This window comes from Stigmatopora nigra, chromosome 16, assembly GCF_051989575.1.
Source record: "Stigmatopora nigra isolate UIUO_SnigA chromosome 16, RoL_Snig_1.1, whole genome shotgun sequence".
Taxonomy (NCBI): domain Eukaryota; kingdom Metazoa; phylum Chordata; class Actinopteri; order Syngnathiformes; family Syngnathidae; genus Stigmatopora; species Stigmatopora nigra.
The window spans coordinates 511,337-532,455 of record NC_135523.1 but is presented as its reverse complement, the minus strand read 5'-3'; the positions used below and the strand labels follow the sequence as shown (position 1 = coordinate 532,455).

General features: G+C 44.8%; 3 protein-coding genes across 4 annotated transcripts in view; all 3 read left to right on the top strand.

Moving 5' to 3' along the window:
- The first annotated feature begins 358 nt into the window (after positions 1-358).
- On the top strand, positions 359-3,762 carry LOC144209709 (inositol monophosphatase 1-like). Its single transcript, XM_077736153.1, has 9 exons — positions 359-533; positions 639-732; positions 1,478-1,611; positions 1,739-1,843; positions 2,108-2,153; positions 2,251-2,359; positions 2,424-2,532; positions 2,598-2,749; positions 3,614-3,762. The coding sequence occupies exons 2-9, from the start codon at positions 670-672 to the stop codon at positions 3,736-3,738; spliced, it is 843 nt and encodes a 280-aa protein (XP_077592279.1). The 5' UTR covers positions 359-533; positions 639-669; the 3' UTR covers positions 3,739-3,762.
- LOC144209708 (inositol monophosphatase 1-like) lies at positions 3,660-8,352 on the top strand. The gene is made up of 9 exons (XM_077736152.1): positions 3,660-3,807; positions 6,351-6,439; positions 6,517-6,656; positions 6,731-6,835; positions 6,900-6,945; positions 7,016-7,124; positions 7,207-7,315; positions 7,909-8,060; positions 8,157-8,352. The coding sequence occupies exons 1-9, from the start codon at positions 3,756-3,758 to the stop codon at positions 8,282-8,284; spliced, it is 930 nt and encodes a 309-aa protein (XP_077592278.1). The 5' UTR covers positions 3,660-3,755; the 3' UTR covers positions 8,285-8,352.
- A 1,814-nt stretch (positions 8,353-10,166) lies between these two features.
- LOC144209366 (cadherin-7-like) overlaps positions 10,167-21,119 on the top strand; it is a 63,725-nt gene continuing 52,772 nt past the window's right edge. For both annotated transcript variants that reach the window (XR_013329101.1, XM_077735626.1), the window contains exons 1-3: positions 10,167-10,185; positions 10,852-10,913; positions 12,794-12,849. The gene's annotated coding sequence lies outside the window, so the exon portion shown is untranslated. The remainder of the gene's footprint in view (positions 10,186-10,851; positions 10,914-12,793; positions 12,850-21,119) is intronic.

Below are 21,119 nucleotides of genomic sequence, written 5' to 3'. Positions count from 1 at the left end.
TGCTTATAAGTCGATTTTACGTCTGAATTGTGCGACGTAAATGAACAAATTCAGCGATAAAAAGTGATGCATCAAGCAAAATGACTCGTTATGTTATCTACTTAATATAATGTGACAGTTTAAAAAAATAGTTGCATATTTATACTAAATTAAATTATTAAATTAAATCTAATAAAATACAATGTAAACAAAGCAAAAAGTTAATAAATAAAAGTTTAAAGAAAAGTAAATACTATTGTCATCAAGCGTTGACATCGTTTTAGCCAATGCCAATGTGGAGTGAGTATCACGTGATGCAAATCGCCCCATCAGACCGTAGACTGGTTTGAGCGGGAACGGGAAGTGACGTCATTCGACAAAATGGTGGATCTCGTGGAGGAGTTAGACGACGCCAGCCTTTGTTAAAAAATGTGTTAAAAAAAACATCAACGCGCATTTAATTGACATTCCTGGCAGTAACGCGCATTTAATTGACATTCCTGGCAGTAAATATAAAGCCTGTCGGTATCTTTTTCGGAAGAGTAACACGACAGGTTAGTCTTGTTTTGTCTGGAATGTCTCTCCACCGAGTGCCAGCTAGCTAGCTAGCTACATTGCTCTTATCTCTGCTCGCCTGATTCTATTTTTGTCTCTCGTAGAAAAGTTGGCGTTTTATTTCCTGTAAGAACCATGAGTGACCCTTGGAAAGAATGCATGGAACACTGCGTGGAGGTTGCAAAGCAGGCTGGCAAGGTTAGTCTAATTTGGAATAGACAAATACGAACTCCCGTTATTTCGGATGACCACGAAATAGAACGCCATTAATATTCCCAATTATCATTTTATTGTCTTGGGATGGGTGGATTCCCCACAAACGTGTACCCTAGTTAAAATAAATATATTTAAGGAGTTTCCAACACGACCCATTAATATTCTTTAAATAACGGCGGCCGGAATATGAAAAAAACGGCCTTCAGCATCAGTATCATCGATTGACACGGGAGTTTTGTAAACAGCACAACAGGATGCTGGAAAAAGTCCCCAAGGCCCATTCATAGAAATGAGCAAGAAGTCCTCTATTTTGGTTTAGACTCCCAATCTACATAGAATTGGGTGGGACCGTCTCCTGTTGATAAACAAAAACATTCAAGGATTATTGGCGTTTATTTCGTTTCGACCTCGTACATACCAGACACGAAAAATAGAAATTGGACTTCAGTGCAGTTCAGTTCTCAGTACATGGTTTATTTGCAAGAGAAAAGACAAAGACTTTTGTGTTCTGACTCCATTTAAAGGTCCCCCTCACTCAGTCCAAAGTGGGCGTTAGTTTTGAATATAAGTGGATCCGTTTCGTCTACCTATTTGGACCACTAGAGTATAGTAATGAGTAGACTGTGTTTTACGTAGATAGCCCATCACATAGTTTTCTTCTTATGCCTTACGGGTAATGCGTGGCTATAATATACTTATATTTATTCTTGCTGTGGGTTCCCCCCAGGTGATTCGCCAAGCCCTGGAAGGCGACATTGCCGTCATGCACAAAAGCTCGCAAGTGGACCTGGTCACTGAGACGGACCAGCGAGTGGAGAAGCTCATTATATCCTCCATCAGATCCAAGTTTCCTTCGCATAGGTAAGTCCTTGGCTGCCATTGACCCCATGAGACCAACCTAGAGTTGCACTGAGGAACTTTAGCAAATTAGCACATCTCCACTGGCAACATTTCAATTATTTTTTTCTGTCTCTGTGTGGTCTTTTAGCTTTATCGGCGAGGAATCGGTGGCGGCGGGCGAGTCGAGCGTCCTCACCGATGACCCCACTTGGATCATTGACCCCATTGATGGCACTACCAACTTTGTGCACAGGTACACTTTTTATTTCTTTTATTTGGCTAGGGTAATGAGTTGACCTCCGAAAATTGTAGTCATAAATAGATTTATATACAATAGAACTGCAAGTGCAAGATAAATAGTATTTTCTTTCTATATTTTAATATAAACTAAGAGGCACTTTGTGATTGCAGTTGACATTTTGCTGACCTCTGCGACCTTTTCCATTTCCATCAGATGGCATACCAAGCAATAGGTAAAAGGCTCAAATTTATATTGTAAAATTCTTTGTGTTTTTAGGTTTCCTTTTGTGGCTGTTTCCATTGGCTTCACGGTGAAAAAAGAGGTATGGCGCCTTGTTTTGGGGTCATTTTTGATAACAGCCACATCATTGTGAGCCTTCCTTCATCATTGTTTTTAATTGACACTTAATCCTTTCCCAGATTGTTTTCGGCGTGGTGTACAGTTGCATCGAGGACAAAATGTACACGGCACGGAAAGGCCAGGGTGCCTTTTGCAACGGCCTTCCCATTAAAGTCTCGGGACAGAAAGGTGAGGTTTTCTTTCGACCGGCAGGGGGCGACAAAATTCTCAATGTCAATTCCGACGTCTCCAGATCTCGAGCGCTGCCTGGTGCTGACGGAGATGGGCTTCAAAAAGGACCCGCAGCATTTTGAAACTCTTATGGACAACCTCAAACGCATCGTGTCCATCCCGGTGCATGGGTAAGGAACTCCTTCTGAGGTTTTTATTTTTTATCCTCTAAGCATCTTTTTTTTCCAAATTTCAGCATCCGTTCACCCGGGAGCGCCGCCGTAAACATGTGCATGGTGGCCAGCGGTTCTGCCGACGCCTATTACCACATGGGGATCCACTGCTGGGATATGGCCGCGGGGGCGGTGCTGGTCACGGAAGCTGGGGGGGTGGTCCTGGATGTTTCAGGTGAGGCAATACGGCGAGCTTCGTTTGCTCTCTATCCAAGACATCACTCGCTTCCAAATGAAATTGCAAGTTAGAACAAGATTGTGCAACGTGAGAATCAGGAAGTGGCAAGGTGTCGAAACTTTTGAGAAATGTTCAAATGCCGGCTAACGTATTCGTGTCTCGTTGCGTGACATTGCAAAGCTGTGCGTTGGGAGAGGATGTACATGTTGGTTAACAATGGCCTTGGGGATTAGTCATCAATGGCGTCTTAGTCATGCTATGCGTATTTTGACACTAAATATCGCTTGCCTGTTGAATTTACTACTAAAATGTACACCCTCGGTCATATACTTGGAGACAAACATCCTTGCCTAAATGAGGATTAAAACAAAGATTTTACCCTCAAACATACTTATCTTTTCCCCCTAGAATAAGATAATAAATATTTCTAAAATGATCAGAAAAAATATTTTCGGGGGGAGGGGGGGGGGGTGGTAGGAGAATATCCACCCATGGTAAATTAAAACAAAAAGAATATTTTAGTATGTTTGGCTTTTCCCTTTGTTATTCTCAATGAGGGTTTCTCTGGGGGCTTTCCAAGTTGTTTTTTTTTTTTAAATGAATGGTGCAACATTTGATTTCATCCTCCCAATTTTCCATTGACGTTTCCACTCAGCCACAACATTTGTTAACTTCTCTGTATCAATAAGGCTAAATATTATACTACAATTTATTATTTGCTAACATGAATTGCTAATGCTAACTGGTCATGGTCATCTGCAAACGCTAGCATTAGCGTCTCGATACATTTGCTGGTGATGAGCTCGGGTTTGAGTTAAGCCACACGTCTTAACGCTGTCCATCTTTTCCCGTCTGGTCCAGGTGGGCCATTCGACCTGATGTCGCGCCGCCTGATCGCAGCCGGCAGCCTGGCGGTGGCCGAGCGCCTGGCCGACTACATCACAAAGTTCCCCGTCGGCAGGGATGATGACGTCGAAGGCTCGTAAAAAAAAAAAATCCAAGAATGTCACGCTCCTTTTCGGCATCCCTGGCGAAATGTGGCGCCCGGGTAGTAGGTTAGTGCGCCATTTATTCTTTGCATCCTTTCAATACTTCCAAATAACCAAGAAAGTGACAATGTCAATTTCCCAGACGCCTTATTAGAAGGTCTCTAGAGTTCTTTTGTCTTAATATGTTACATGTTAGGGCCATTCATTTGTTAGTTCAAAAAAATCTCCCATAAAAACTGGTATTTCAACTTGTTATTCACTTGCGCAGTACATTATTAACATCAATTTAGCCTGTAGCTATTTCAGACTGAAAATGAAAATGTACCTTTTTGGCCCAGAATGTAATTTGGGCCTACTCCCCTCGTCTAAACAATTTTTACCCAAGGAAAAAAACCCAGCATGCCTGCCCAATAATGTAATTCCACTGTCTATTAGAGGTGCTGGAACATAAAAAAGTTAATCATTTTGACTACTTGTAAATTTACTCCCACTGAAATGCTTTAAAAAGCATGTTTGAATATTAATTACTTATTTCCAAGTGAGGCTGCCGTAGATAATTGCCACCCTCCGATCTTGTTTAGCGCTGCAGTTTATTTAACTCCGGATAAAGCAAACCACAGCCTCTGTTGTTGTCGTGTACGACTTTGAAATAAATACCTTCTTTGGCCCAGGCTGTGTATACTCCTTTTCTGGCATCAGGAGACCAAAAAACAAACACACCTATTAAAAAAAGCCCTTGGGCCGTGTACCCTTTAACCTCACAAATGCAAATGCGACATATACTCAAACACCGTCAATTTGTGGGCTAACAAAAAGTTACCCGACCCGTCTTGTCATCGAATCCCACCCGAGGGCAAGGTGAATGCCATTGACGCTATACAAAGACTTGTATAACAACGGGAACGCCAATCAGGAATTTGGCTGCCAAGAAAGGGGCGGGGCCCGCTAGCGTGTCGTCGCCTGTTTAGCCGCTTACGTTTTAGCTTAGCCTCGGAAGAGATAGAAGACACTTAAAAAGGCTAGCGTGCCAAATAACGTCATACAACTGGATAAAAGATGTAAACATTTTTATGGCATCTTCCTGTGTTTTTTTTCTCACGTGTGTGTTTGAGGAAGCGCCCACTATTGTCTGCCTTCCATGACAACATGTTATCCTTTGCCAAACCAGATATCCTCAAATTACGGGAATTTGGCCTGTGGCCATTTCAGCTTGAATAAACAAAATTATGCAAGCTATTCTCATGGCAACAAACAAACACAAAAAGCAGACAACATTTTCTACATAGTCCATCGCTTGCTAACATCGCTAACGTCGGTTAGCTATCCACAAAAAAAGTAGCCAGGACTTGATTTTGGTTAAAAATGTCTTTGCAAACTATGGAACACTTTCTAATGTTGCATTTCCTGCAAGATATTTATCCCAATTTGCTATAAACCCTTGCACTTGAACACCCTCATCCGTCCATCAAGACCCTTATCTGTCCATTTTTTTTTTTTTAGCCAATGCGAATTATCTAGAGAAAAGGAAGTTCCCACTGAGATGATTGCTGTTAAAATCACATAGCGTTGCCAGACCGCAAAGAAAATTGCTTGTTAGCTTTACAAAAGCAATGCAGTCATTGGGGTGTGACCTAGCTAGCATAATAATAGATGGACCTTTTGTGTACGTTGTCTTCGTCTCTGACTGACACGCCAAGCCGCCTTGTGATAGTTATACGGCTAGCACGGAATGCCATTTTGTACCTGGAAGAAGTTTAAGCACGCCATGCTCATCGCAATCCTTAACTATGCAGAAATAATAGTTTGTTCTTTTATAATTATGGCTTTCCTCGAAGTCACTCCCAGGATCTGATTACAAGTCTCTGCACTCATTTAGCTAAGCCTTGTTAGCATTCACTGCTACGCCACTTCTTTGTTAAAGGCAAAGCTCCGGCACCCCGAGAGGCAAAAAAGGCTAAATCCCTGTGCTACTATTTTTGTTAAAAGACTATCATTCAAAATGCAATATTTCGACGTCCCAGTTGGCCAAATCTTCATAACTGAAAGACGTATGCCAATGTTTTTTTCCCCATCAGCATTACATAAACCCCCCCTCCCATTACCATTTCTCTCTATTTGGCGCTGCCGCACTTTCAAATTGACCAAAATTTGCCCGTGGACGACTTCCCCAACATGCCGAAACGTGCACTTGACCCCGTGATGCAGTGGAAAATTTTCCACTAGCTTTCATTTAAATGTGCCATCGTGTTCTTGCATGTTGCCCTGAAGAGTTATCTTCACTTTTTTTTTTTTTTTTCTTTTAAGTAAGGCGGTGCTAGTAATTTTCCAACTTTGACAGATCGGCGGCAGAAGCACCGCCCACCTTTCTTTTGGGCATTTTAACGTAGCTTTTGCAAAAGACACACAAGTCTTTCTCCACTCATCAAGGTAAGAGAGAGTAGAGCTCTTTTTTTTTCTCCAATTTCTGCACTGGCTTGGACAGGAAGCAGGATGTTAGAACTTGCACACAAGGCTTTCTATTGTGACACATTTTCATCCGGGCGGCAAAAACACTGTAAATGGAATTTAAAGAATTAAAAAACAGGTTTTCTTTTTTTGTATGCACGCAGGTAACCAACTCGAAGAGCCAGTGACGATGGAAGACCCGTGGCAGAGAGCGTACGATTTTGCCGTGCTCGTGGCCAGGAAAGCCGGCGCCGTGAGTCACCAAAAAAAAATCAATAATTGCCGCTCTGACGTGGTGGTGTTTTATTTAAAATGTTTTCCCGCTTTTAGGAAATCAGGAAAGCCGGCGAAAGCGAAATCCGGGTGTCGACAAAAAGCTCCACCGTGGATTTGGTCACCAAGACGGACGAAAGAGTGGAGAAGATCATCATCAATTCCCTGAAAGAAGAATTTGGCGCCGACACGTACAGGTACGCCACTTTTTTTGGGAGGCGTGTGGGCTTTCGGGTTCGTCCCTTTTTTGACTTTTTGACCTTTTGCGCAGCTTCATCGGCGAGGAATCGGTGGCTAACGGAAAGCCCTGCGTCTTGACCGACAAACCCACGTGGATCATCGACCCCGTGGACGGCACCACCAACTTTGTGCACGGGTAGGAAGGAAAAAGTCCTTTGTGCAAATTTGGGACGCCACACCCAACTTTTTTTGGTCTCCAGGTTCCCTTTCGTGGCCGTGTCCATCGCTTTCGCCGTTAAAAAAGAGGTAAGTCAGCCCGTTTGTCCTTTTCTGTACCTATCGTTGACATTTTTTTTTCTTTTTGTGGCGGTCGAAGTTGGAGTTTGGCGTGGTTTACAGTTGCTTGGAGGACAAAATGTACAAAGCCAGAAAAGGGAAAGGAGCTTTCTGCGACCAAGAGAAAATCCAGGTGTCGGACGTGGCAGGTTAGGCCCGAAACCCCAACGCCGGCCACCTTTTTTTTTTTTTTTTTCGCTTGCTTGAGCGTCCTGTCGTTTGTCTCGACAGATATTCACAAGTCCATCATCATCTCCGAACACGGGACGGACAGGTCGCCGGAAAAGGTGACCAAGATCTTCTCCACCATGCAGAAGATTCTCCGCATCCCAGTACATGGGTGAGTATTTGCTCAATGCTGCCCTCGCACGGCGAGGTGCTGTCATTACACTAGTAAGCTTCTCAAAACAGAAGACGTATGAAGTTTCACAATTGAAGGGTTTCACTTGAATGACATTTTTCCGCTCATTAATTTCAACATCAATCTTTAACCCTTATTTTCAAAACAAACATTTTTAAATTGATTATTTTATTGGGACAGATCCAAGTATTGTTAAATCCCACACTCGCTAACCCCAAAAATACTTATTCTTAAAAGTGCATTCGTTTGAATGAATCTGTTTTTAAAAATATATTTTCATCCATTTATCGCGACGTATCGAAAAAACAAACATTTTGAAATGATTATTTTTGGAAGACATCTATTAGCCCCCCCCAACAATATCGCTAATTATTATTTTTTTCCTCAATCAACTATTACTATTATTGCCGTTCTGTCGACGCCAAAACGTGCCCTCGATCCTTCGACCCTAACCCGCCGATCCTCCGACAATCTAAACTAAAACGCCCTTTTTGATGGGACAAACGTTTTGACAAGGCGCCGCCATTTTTGCCCTAAATTTTGACCCATCCCCGTCGTCCCTCCGCCCCCAGTCTCCGTGGCTCGGGAACGGCGGCCACCAACATGTGTCTGGTGGCGTGCGGTTCGGTGGAGGCCTTTTTCGAAATGGGCATTCACTGCTGGGACATCGCGGCGGGGGCGGTCATCGTCAGAGAAGCCGGCGGAATCCTGCTGGACGTGGACGGTGCGTAGCGTCGTTTCCTCCGCTAGCTCTCTTTCCGATCCCCAAAAGTCCCGAAAAAAAGCCAACTGGCCCCTCCCCTCATGTCCTTGAAATCAGGAGGACCTTTCGACCTGATGTCCCGAAGGATGGTGTCGGCAAACAATGAGGTTATCGCTCAGCGGATCATTCGGGAAATTGAAATCTTTCCCGTGGAAAGGGACGACGCGCATCCCAACGGGAATTGAGCGCCTTGTAACGCCGCCGCCGCCACCGCCATCGTCTTTTCTCACAATAAAAAAACTGCCAATGATCACCACTGGCTTCTTTGTTGTTTTTTCCCACACTTTTACGACACACTTGCGCAAAACAGCAATCCATAAAAAATAGTTTCATTTTGTAATCAATGTTGTGATTCCACAAATCGACCCAAAAATGGTTTCAATCTCCATGAGTCAAAGTTACCCAGAGATATTTTCAAATATATATTTTTAAAATATTTCTCCTAATGTAAAAGCAAAAGATCATCTCTAGAAAAAATGCAAAAAAACTTTGATTATAATCTCTTAATTCCTTCCAGAGTTATTGTCAACGCTTTCTCTCCACCTATCTGTTGCGCTTAGAATTACAACTTCAATTTTTAAAATATCTTCCCGCATCTCTTCCGAAATCTAGCAATTTTCCCTGTCTATTTTTTTGCAGTAACATGACCTCTAATATACGTTGAAGTACAGAATGTGTGTGTTATATATTAAACCATAATCATTTCTATTTGGTAATGCTCAGCACGACCACTAGAGGTCAATAATGCACCAACAAAGCGCACCAATAGTCATTCAAGCATTCCAAGTCGTAATTATGAACACAGCCATCCGTCCTTGTAACCTCCTTTTCTTCAATGTATTTTTCCACCCGCGTCTTATTTTTTCTTTCCAGTCGCCGCTTCTGTTCGTAACGATAAAGCCGCGTAAAATTGCCCGCATTTTGCCGGCGGGGGTGGCGAGGTACCCGCGCGCCAAATGTCCCCCGAAAGGTCAGCGCGCCCGTGTGCGCGCCAGGTCAGCATTTAGCACGGCGCCCTCATCGTAAGCATTTAGCCGGCGTTGCGCCCGCCGTCTGTTGCACGCCGCCGTTTGAATTTTGATAGGCCACTCCATGCAAATTGTCCTGGAGTCATTCGTCGGAAGCGGCACGTCGGCCTTTGGCTTCCTGGCGACGACGCCTCCTTGTTGATTTTCATTTTCCCGAGTCTTATTTGCTAACTGTATTAATATGCATATTGTTTGTGAAAATATGGAGGGAGGGTGGCCGTCAAGAGTGCCGTGACGCGGCCTTGTTAGAAAGTATTTAACACCTTCAGGCGCTTTGGATGAATAGAGCTGAGGAAATGGTGCGAAAAAGAAAAATTGGCTGTCAAAACGTTGGCGCGCCACGCCAGAGGATTAGCGACACTCACCAAAAAGAAAAAAAAAAACAATAAAGCTGGCCGAGATTCAGATTTTAAAAATGGCATTTCCCACGTTATTCTCTCAATGTAATGTCATGGAATGTAATGCTAATGTCGTTCTTTTTTGTGTAAGCGTAGCTTAACTTGGACTAAGGAAGTCTCCTGCTAGCTAGCCAATTTCCAGTCTTGGGCTAAAAAGGAGAGAAATTGTAAAACTGCTTCATTTGAGATCATTTCAAACAGGAAACATTAATTATTGATTTTTGAAACCCTCCTCCATCCTCTGCAAACTAGCAAATAACCAGTTAGCTAACTCTTATGTTTATATAAAAACTGTTGATTCACTTTGTTTTCAGTTTTTCCATTTTTGATTGATATCCTAGAACCAAAAATATGATCCTGTCAGTTCTTTGTATGTATGACTCAGAAAGATGGGGTTGCTTTACGAACAGTAGCCTGGACACCTCTTTCTTAAGTCATTGTCTTGGGGTTGTGAAATGACACAGCCTCTGAAAAACCACCCAAACCACATCCATTCCCCGCTCAAGCCCAGTTATGTAACCGAGCCGTCCCTGACCCGCGTCCATATTGACCCGAGCCCAGCCTTCCTCGTCATCGTCATTGTTGTTGTTGTTGTTGTTTTGTCCGTCACGGCGCAATGTCGGAGACGCCGTCTATCGTGGACAGCCAATCGATACGCTCGTAAGTAGAACGGGTAAGGGCCGGGTCTTTTTTTTTTTGGGTCTATCAAAATGTGCTGTCCGTGTCCAATCAATGACGTTATTAACATGAAAGTCACACGGCGGCGTACGGGAGCCAATCAATGAGCGTAATCCTAAGTAACAGCCCTCCGAGCCGTTCTTACATTTATGTTATCGGCGTTTTCCCTCGCTTCCTTTGACATATTAATTGGCCGTCTAAGTGCTCCGGCACCCCCCCCCCCCCATCCCTACTCCCCGAACACTATTCAGAGGCGTCCCATCTGTCCGTCATTATCGATCCATTAAACACGAGCGTTAGCGTTAATTACACCTGACCGCCGTGTACTTTTGCGACGGGCCGCCGCCGCCGCCGTGGCGTCCTGCTCGTTCCGCCGCCGCCGCCGTGAGACGCGATCGATGCGCCCGTGTGCGTGTTAGAAATTAGCAGTTAGCGGCTTTAACTAGCGGGCCCGCGGATTAAAGCGTCTCCGTCTATGTCTGACCTTGAACTGACAAGCCCATTTGATTTTTTTTCTTTTCTCTTTTGGACTATTTGTCCTTCAGACTATTTTTTTTTTTTGTCTCAATTGAAATTCAAGAAGTGAATGATGTTCATCTCTTAAATATTCCTGTGCTTGTCTTTCTCTCTCTTTTTGCTTTTGAATAGAAAAGGCTGCGGGGCTTCTTTTGACGTTACGCCGCCGTTGTGAAAGTCTTCCAAATGTTTAGGTAAGAGACATTCAGTCACAGATGACAAACCTGCCAGTATTTTTCCCTCTTTTTTTCTAGTAACTCACAAGGTGCTCTTGCTCGAATCATTTGGGTCATGAACATATTTTAACAACACAAAATGTTTTAATCGGATTTCGCCTCCATTTAACACTTTTCCCTTTTCTGACCCACATTCTTGACCATAGTTTCAAGTAGCTATACGGAAAGTCACACTAAAGAATGAAATCCTTTATCTCCGACCCTTATAGCGCCCTTTAGCCGTTTCTGACGGATAACCTCGTAATATCGTCTAAGCTAACACACTTTCCACTTATTCTAGTGATAGGCAATCTTGAACAAAATCTCTATGGTATAAAATGAAAACAGACTCTACCTAGTGGCCGACAGTGGAACTACACCCTAGAATAATCGCTAAATATTCTGCTATTTAAAGCCCGTCTTGTTCTTAAGAGCCAAAATGAATCACGCTAAAGACGTAGCTGGACTCCCGCGTGGCATTCGTGTGGCAAACCTCACTTTTTCCCCGACTGACCGCGTCTTTGCGGCATAGCCAACGGCTAACGACGGCTTGCTAACCCCGCTTTTCCTTCATCTAACCCCCCCGCATTTTGAATAATGCAGCGCGGCATAAACATTAGCATACGTGGCGGGTACTTGGGCGCCACCGGGGCGCCATGATTCACTCCGCCCCCCCTTCTTAGCGCCGCTCCCCCCCCCCATTGTTTGCCGCTCGCTTGACACAGGATGGATATTAAGCCTGTTTGAGTTGCTCATGAATCTTTACGGCAGCTGCGCCGTAGAAAATGAAAAGCGTGCCGCAGACATCAATATGGCGAGGGGGGCGGGCTTCCCGTCTAGCGGCGGGCACCTGACAACGCTCTAAATCCCGACGAGAGGTGCATTGAACGAGTGCCAGTTAGCCGCCGCTACGCTAAGCCAGTGGAGCGGGGCCTTCTGGCCCAGCCCGTAATGGATGGGCGCTCCGCTCCGCTCCGCTCTATTCGGCTCGGCTGTGCGAGTCCGTCTCCGGCACTCTGCCAACTCTCCGCTTGAAGGATGATTAGCACCCGGCGCGGGAATCCACAAACAAGCGCGCTGGTTTATCGGGCGAGAAAAAAGGGAAAAAAAACAAAAGTGGGGATTGCTTTGGAGTCCATTTGAGAAGTGGAAAGATGGAACTAATGAGGGCCTCCCTCCTTTCTTTTTCTCCATGTAGCACTAGGTACAGGCTAAATGTAGTACTTTCTAATGTTTCCACTTGCACGGAAATTCCACTTATACTGACGAATAGAGTTCGTAACCTGAGGGCTCACTGTACTTTTTCAAAATATATATATTTTAGGCCTATTCAATTCTAGTTCTGGACTAATTAACTATATATATATATGTATTAGCAATACACTTATCTATTTATTTATTTTCTAACTTATTTATGACCTATTTATGTCTAGGTTGTCTTTTGCTGTGTCTGTATTCTCCCCCTCTACCGTGATCTTTTGCAATCTTAAAAGGGCGCCACCCATTGGGCGTTTGTGTGCGCTGCGTCTTGAAAAAAACGCCGTCCGTGGCGAGGCGAGCCAACGCACGCTGTTGTCATTTTCAGGGCTTTTATGCTCTCTTTGTTGTGCTTACCTTGTTTCACTGCTGTGATGTGACAGATTTTTTCTCCTTTTATTATTTCCGCTTTTTAAGAAGCTTTTTCTTAGGATTTCACCTGTTGTGGAAGGATTTATTTCCAATTCTCATGAATTAACACGATCAGATCGGCGATATATATATCGATGTCGTGCTGTGTGAATTTGAAGGCTTTTTAAAAACCCAGTAAGCATTTTTTTTTCAATTTTCACGTCTGATAACTCCTTATTTTTCGCTTCCAGGGAGGAAAAATTCAAGGTTTTACTTGGACACTCAACAAAAATCCACCAACGATCCGGTAAGTCCATTTCCGATATTATCCTCTCGTAGTTGTCCGCCTTTTTTTTCTTATAAAACGTTTCCCCCCCTGTTGCTAATGCTAATGCTAATATTTAGATTATTTTCCGTTGTAAAGTGCAATACCACCTCTGTCCTCTAGTTTTATCAAATGTTACTCGCCGTTGCTAATGCTATGATTATTCTCCGGTAAAAACGGTAATTGCAAAACCAATTTTGCCATTATTTGATAAAATGTTTCTCACTTGCGATTGCTAAAGTGGATATTTTGAAATATTTTCCTGTAAATACGGTAAGTGGCTTTTTGCTTTTCTGCCAAAGTCATTCGTAAAACGTCGTTTTGGGCTTGTTTATTTTCCCCGTGAATGAAAAAGTTCTCTGCTAGTCGTAGGCGTGTGTTTGGCGAGGTCCCCCCCCCCCCCAGATTAGGCCGCGGCGTCCTCGTCCGAGGTCTTTTTGCCTTTTTGCCGATCCGCACTTTTATTGGTCTTTATTCCGTCCAGGCAATTAGCCAAATGAGTACGAGTCGGCGTGGGCGCACAATCCTCGCACCGTAATCCCGGTCGGAGGAGGCGGGGTCACCGTCGGCGGCGCCCGCCGACCCGGCCGACTAAAACAGCGTTGCTTAGTGACGGCGCGCTTTTTTTAATTAACGTCGGCGATCCCCCGCGTTAACCCGGCTTTCTATTAAACCCGATGAGCCGTCCGGAACTATTGTCCAAATTTAAACGAACACGACGGGGGAGCCTCGTGGAAGCTCGGCGGGAGGCGTCGGGAGGCGACGTCACGCGCGGTCGATCGCCGAGGCGCCGCCGCCGCCGCCGCTCGTTATTTGAGCGCCGTTTCTTTTCTTCCGCCATTCTTGCTTTTCAACTCCTCGCCGAAAGCCGTCGGGATTTAAGCTCCTTTTTGGCGATTAGGAGGAGATGTAATTGGGCCGGGGGCCCCCGTGCGTGGTGTTTACGGGCCACCCGCCGGGATGTCCGCCAATCCGGGGGATAGATCCGCCCTCCCGGAGTCTGGGGCCGGATAAAAAGCGCACTTTGAGAAAGCTAAGCTAATAATGCCGAAAGATAAATGACGCGGGTAGCCAGGAGGGAGTCTCAACTTGGAACTATTAGCCCTTTAAGCTAGTGTAGACCACATTAGCCTTTAGTCCTGACTCGGTTCAGACATCCCAATTTGCTAAAAACATAGAAGCAGTGCTAGCTTTTGTTAGCATAGCCACCCATTGTTTATACTCTAATTTTTAGCCATGTAATATGGCTTAAATTCCATTTCTTGAAAGCACCCTTCATCAAAACTCCCTTATTTTACTACTAAACTGTCAAGTAACTCCAAATATTATGTAAAAATGACTCAAATTTCTTCAAACTAGCGAGTCACCGCTCTATTCTACGAGAAATACGACATAAAACGAGTACCGAAACGGCAGGGCGAGACTTCATAACTAAACTATTCCCGTCACACTTGACACAAAATGGCTGCTCCGTCTGGCCCCCCTCCAGACTAGTTGCCTCCCAAAATCACTTTCAAATGAAGTCCAGCAGACATTTATTTGCCTGGCGCGGACGCTTGTTATTAAAATGGCGACATCCGTCCCTTTTTTTGTTTGTTTGTTGATCTCGCCGGAGGTCATTCTTAGTCGTCGTGACGACGACAACAACACAGCGTGCCCATTTTCATAATACTTAGGCTTATTTTCAATAAAGGAATGACAACGGGGCGTGCGCGTAACGTCTAGAAATCCCTTTTTAAGCGCCTCGCCACCAACAATCGACCAATCAAGCAATTTGACTCACAAAGACAAATTATTAGTTGCGATAAACAAGTCCCCGAAAAGCAAAATGATTGTTTCCCCTCGCTTGATCTGTATTGTCTTTTGCATTCGTAAAAACACTAGCCAGCTAGCATACTAGCTAACGTACAAAGAAAATGACAATACTTGGGGAAATGCATTTCATTCTGTCCCCACACAAAAGACAATTATTAGTTGGTTATCACAAAAGGCTATTTTGACAAGTCCCTCAAAAAGAAAATTATTGTTTCCCGTTGCTTGACCTGTCTCCTCATTTGTATTCATAGATCGTAGTTAGCTAGCTAAACAAAGAAAATGACAATACTTGGGGAAATAAATGCATTTAGTTCTGTCCAAACAAAGCAAATTATTAGTTATTTATCGCAAAGGGCTATTTTGACAAGTCCCCTAGTCCCCAAAAAGAAGATGATTGTGTCCCCTTGCTTGACCTTTTATCGTTTTTCGTATTCATAGACATTAGCTAGCTAGCTAGCTAACATACAAAGTAAATAACAATACTTGAGGAAATGCCTGGGGTTTTTTTCTCTTCAAATTTTGTAATTAGTATTTTAAGCTAGCCCTCTGTCTGTCCACTTGCTCCTTTTTAGCGTTCTTGTTTTGTTTTTGTGACAAGGGAGTCTACTTTTTGCCCGCTAATACCCAATTAGGGAGATGATTATTGATGGAGGTGGCGCTAATCTCCATTCTGGCCCGATGACTCGATCGATAGGTGAGCCTAGTAATGAGCAAGCCGGCGGCGGCGACCAGGCGCAAAGCCCGGCCCAACACATTTGGACCGGATACATATATTTTTTTAAAAAAAAAAGGCACCCGCCATCATGTTTATTCCACCTTAAATAAGTCAGTCAGGGGAGGGAAGTGGCTGATTGTGTTGCTCTCGTCTCTTGGCAAATAATGAGATTTGACACCGTGAAGTCAGCCTCCTCGCGTCGTCGTCTTGTAAAACAATTCACCAACAAGCTAGAAACGTTGCGAATATGAAGTGGCAAAAAGAAAAACAATGTCATTTTTTTTTAACTGCCAGCTTGTCTGACTTGGCTGCTTTCTTTGCTTCTTTCTTGGCCTTTGCCCAACAAAAACATCACCAAACTTGACTTGTGCACCTCACAAAACAAGCGTGATGTCTAGTAATAATGTGGTTTCTTAAAATTGACCGAGGGATTGACGTAGTACGGCTCCTGTGCAGAAGCACTTGTTTTTTTTGGGTAATTGATTGTCTATTTTTAAACCGGCAGATAGACCCGTGCGAACAAAAGTGGACTGCGGTCACACCACTCGGCAATTTACTTGCAAACCTAACTCGTGGCTTCATTTAATTGTGTTAAAAAATGTGTTCAATTGGGTTCAGGTCACAGAAGTTGCAAGAAAAAAAATCTAACTTTTTTATGTCACGACAAGGTCCTTCTGTAAATACATATAACTAGGTAAGGTCTTGGAAGTAACATACTACTAAAAAAAGTATGAACGAATTGTACTCCTTTCCGAAATATCGTCCGATCTTTGACATCATGTGCTAAAAAACCTAGAATAAATAATAATAATAATAATACAATAGTCTATAGTCTCCCAACTGGGTTACTTGAGAAAGTTTTTGTGTGGTACCTGCTCTGAGTTTCCCCCTCGTCTCATTTGCAAAGCTAGGTTAAGCTGATGTAAAAGAGATGCATTTCAAGTACGCGGGAAAACAAACATTTCCGCCGGCGCCCCTCCCCTCTCCTCCCCTCTCCTCCCCCTCCCGACAGGCGGCTGACAGCGATTTAAATGCAGAGTGTCATTAAGGCGCAGGAGCGTGCGCGACACCTGCTTTAATCACGGCAAACAAAGGCGCCGCCAGTGGCCGAGTCGGCGCTCCGGCGCCCCGGCTCTGTGATATTCAAATGACGGGGGCGGCGCAAGCGCCACATCAAAGAATAGGCAGCCCCTCGCCTCGCCTTCCCCTTCCGTGGCGCCGAGGGGCCCCGCCCTCCCCCACCACGTCACCCCCCCCCCCCCTCCCGCCGACGCCGCTAATCACCGTCAATTTCCCCTTGATTAAAGCGAGAGGAAATTGGAAACTCGTATGGAGTTTGAACCCAGGAGCCGCGTCCTCTTGATTTAACTTTGAAAAGCTTTCGTTTTTTTTTTATGGTTACTTGCAATTGTACTACCACCGTGTCTTTGTGACAAAACCTTCTTGTAATGACCCGGTCGCTCTTGCGTGTCATTTTGCTGGATTTTCTGGGGGCTGGTAACTTCGTGCTCTTGCTCGCTGTCCAAATCCATTACAACTCTGATTTGTTTTCCCTTTTCCGTATTTGCTCTTGTTTCAACTTTTGCAGATTGTTTCCATCATCCCATTCTCCTTCTATTCCCTCATTGTTTTCCCTTTTCCATATTTTTCCCTTTTCCATATTTTCCCTTTTCCATCTTTTTCCCGTTTCCATCTTTTTCCTAGTGATCCTCCCTATCCATTTTCCATGTTGTTCCCATTTTTCTTTTCATTATTCTTTCCATCCTCTCATCCAACCTGTTTGTTTTCCCTTTTCCATACAAGTCGATTCACCGGCAGGTAGGCAGGCAGCCAGTTGAGCTTTTTTGTACGCAAAGCCATCCCCGTAGCTCCATTTATTGTGTGTGTGCGCGTGTGTGTATGCAATTAGCCAGGTTATTCCCTGTAAGTGGGAAGATAATAAACAAAGTTTTCTTTCTTCCCAAAGTTGAGAGCCCTATACTACTTATAAAAAATAAAATAAAATACAGCTTTGTCTTGGACTTTGGCCCGATGCGTCTCGCTGGCAGTTTCCCGTCTGGGCTGGCCCAAAGCCGCTCCTCTCGCCGGAGTCGTCATTTTAATTTTAACGAGGGGGGTCAGTGGGACGAAACATCCGTCATGGCCGCCCGGCCCCGACTGGGCACGTGTCACTAAAGCGCTTGGGCATTTCCATTGATTCATTTTTCTCTCTTTTGGTTTTAAAGCGCTGCACATTTTCAGCTTGTCTTTGGTCTCCACACGCCGCCTCCAAATTAACATAAGCATATGTAAGTGTATTGTATTGTTGATAAATGTTTGATCAGCGCGCATCTCCCTAGCACGCCATCTTGGGAGCCCTAAACTAGCGTACGCTAGCTAGGCGACTATCTTCTTGGAATGCCAACGTTCTTTTGCTCAGCCCAGGGATTAAAACAGCGAGCTTAGCGAGCGCGGCCTCGCAGGTGTCGCTAGCATTTCGGACGCCGGCTCGCTTTATTAAACATCTGCCGGCTGGCGCGGCGGGGGGATAAAGGGGCGGCCTCTATGACTGCCGCAACGTAATGGCACCGGCGTTCCGCTATAAGTAATTAACGGACTCGTCGCTTGGGACGTATCCACTTCAATCTGTTCGTGAGCGCAAAGGACGTCGTTTCGGCGCTCGGTGTAATTTGGGCGTTTTGGCGCCCCTAGTGGCCGGTCGGGGAAGTGGCGCCCCGGGCAAAAATGTCCATTATCCTCTATTCAAGCCAAATTATTCTTATTATTATTCAAGCTAACATTCCTTCATCCCGATTGCCGTCCTCATAAAAATAGTTTTAATTGACCTTTTTTATAAGTTTGTTAACGAGTTAGCCCCTTGAAAATGCCCTTGACTTTTTCCCCTTTCTTTCCACCTTGACCAGAAACTTTTTTTCTTTTTCTTACGGCGCCCGCCGTCCGTCAGACGCCATTTCCAATTTGAGACGCTGGCGCTCAAGATTAGAGGTTGGCGCTGTGCAAAACGCCGCGGCCCTGACACTGAATGATGGCTTTATTTCAAGTCGCGGCGCTTTTAATAAATGAAGCGCACCGCCCGCCGTCACGTGACCACATTCCTTTGGCTAATTAGCTTCCCCCCCGGCAAACGCCCGTCCTCCGCCAAAATGGCCACCTTTCCGCCGATCCCGGGCGACGTCAGATAAGGATTTGAGGCGCTTACTTTGCGGCTGCCATTTAGAAGGAAGCCTCGGGAGTCACCTTCGTCGGGAAGTCATCGATCCGTGGCGGAAAGACACAGACAGACAATAAGTGAGATGGTTTCATTTGATTCGAGGCCGTCACACTGACGTAGCGGATGGAATCCGTACCTGGTAATGAGTCGGCTAAATCCCGTCGTCTTATTTTGCTTCTGTACGTCGGCGACAGGTGGCGCTGTGCCGTTAGGGACAACATAACCAGCCCTCTCACTCCAAATGGATTGGACGTTGCTTGTTTTGTATTGTCCAAATGTAGGAATATTCCTTTCCTTCAATTGGTTAATTCTTTCCAAATTGAAATTCACAGACGCAAGCCAGCAAGCCAGCAAGCAATGTTTCTTTATGTCAGACCTTGACTGGGATTCTTATTACCTTCCTCACGGCGCTGATGTCTTTGCCTTAGCAGCTTCTTTTCTATGTCAATCGTCCTTTTGACTCTACCCTAGAAAATTCACATCTTTATTTTCACCCCCAGAATACTTTCCATTCAGGTTCCGTAACACCAATCATTAATATCGAATGTTTTAGTAGGCGGCGTCCGAGCCGAGGCGGCGGCTTTTTATTGGCCCGTAGCCCAAAAAACACACCAAAAAAAAGCTTTAACGCAAAACTTACATTCTATCACTGAAACCGTAAATGTCAAATGTCACTATTCCGATAAATGCGCCCCTAAAAGAAAAAAAATCCAATCTGATTAAGAGCAAGTTATCCGCGAGAGGAATCGGCGTGGGGATGGCGGGCGTCCGGCGTGCGGGTGTCAAGGTTCCCCCTTTTCAATAACTATGAGAGGCCGGCTCCATTTAAAGGATATTGGCGGTGGCGGCCATTGGCCCCGCTCGTTGGCCGTGATTTAGAGGCGGAGCGTGTGTGCTTTGGCATCTCCTTGCTCTGTGTTTAACATCTCCGGGGTCACCGGGTCACCCGCTCGCCCGCTTTTCCCGCCGGAACTTATTAAGCGCCGCTAGCGTTGCCGCTTAATTACATAAATGGATATGTACGGCGCTGAGACGGAGCACATCCCCGCTTCGGGCTCATCAATCAGTCAGTGACCGGACCGGTGGGAAGGGGGCGGGGCCAGCCTCCACGCCGTTCCCCAGAGTTTTTTTTTTTCCCCCCCGTTTTCCGCTCGCCGTAAATAGTCAAAGGCAAATGGCGGTCCGGGCTATAAACGGACACAAGCGCCAGATAATCTCATTAGGCGAGTAAATAAAGTGTGAAATGAAATGTGGCTTTGTACTTTCACCCCCGCTGGGGGTTAAAAAGTCCTTATCGCTAATTAGCTCCTTTTAGCGCGCGCGTGTTTACTCGACGCTTTATCGCCGATCGCCGTGTTTTTTTTTTAATGATTTTGTCAAGTCAATCTAGCGTGATTAAAAAATGGTAGCGTTAAAAAGCGGGGAAATTGGTGGAAAAGGGAAAAGAATTGATTGATTGGAAGGAAAATAGGAAAAATTGAAATTAGTGTTCTTGAGGAGGCAGAAAAATTGGAAATATGTCAATATATCGGCGGCTATTTGTAAGCGAGAGAGTAAAGCATAGAAATGGGAAAATGAGGTGGAAAAGGTAAAACAATTACATTTGTCATTTGTTGTCGTCACTGGGAATAAAACTGTTGATGCCCCCCCCCCCCCCCCTTAACTCGGGGAACGCTAAGCTAAGCCATCACGGGTGCCGCGTTTATTAATATTTTCTTTTATGTGTGAGGCGGGAGACATCCCTTTTCCACCCTCCTTGCCCCGCCCCACGCCGCCACCAAAACAACGGGATTATAAAAATGCCGAAAAGACTTTGAAGCTTAATAATATATGTTGGCGAGGCGCAAAAATAGAAGTCGCAAGAGATGCCCACCGTCAAAAGTCACGTTGGCTTTCGAGGTAGCGGGCTAAAAATAGACGCTCTTTTCACACCCGCCGCCGTTGCAATATCTTCGCCGTGCGTACGTGTGCTTTTTAAACGCGGGGAAAAAACAAAATCCCAGAGAATGCCAAACAATCAAAGACAACTAAACGCTCCCCACTTTTTTCTCCCAAATCGGCAGCGTTAATTGGCCCGCCACCGCTGGATTTTGCGTGCGTCAAAGCTCAAGCTAATTTCCATGAAAAAGGCAATAAAAATCAATAATTTCCTCTCATGGTGACCAAAATGTTTGGACATGGCGCTTTCAGACAACATTAAATCTCAAATAAACGCGCTTTTATTGTAGTTAGCTAAGTTGTTAGCATTGATTTGAGGCTTTGTGCTGTGGACGCGAGATGCTAACCGCTAGCAAAATCATTTCTAGTTTTTCCGCTCATATTCTTCCATTCTTCGTCACATTTGCGTCATTGGGCGTCACCGTCTAGTAGTGTCAGGGGCGTGGCCTATTTATTTTCAGGTCATATTTCTTTGCTAGCTTTTTCCTGTTTGTTTTCTTTGACTAAATCTCCCATTTTTTGAAAGAATGAATGTTTGTTTCTCTTCCGCCCTCCTTTAGATATAATCTAATC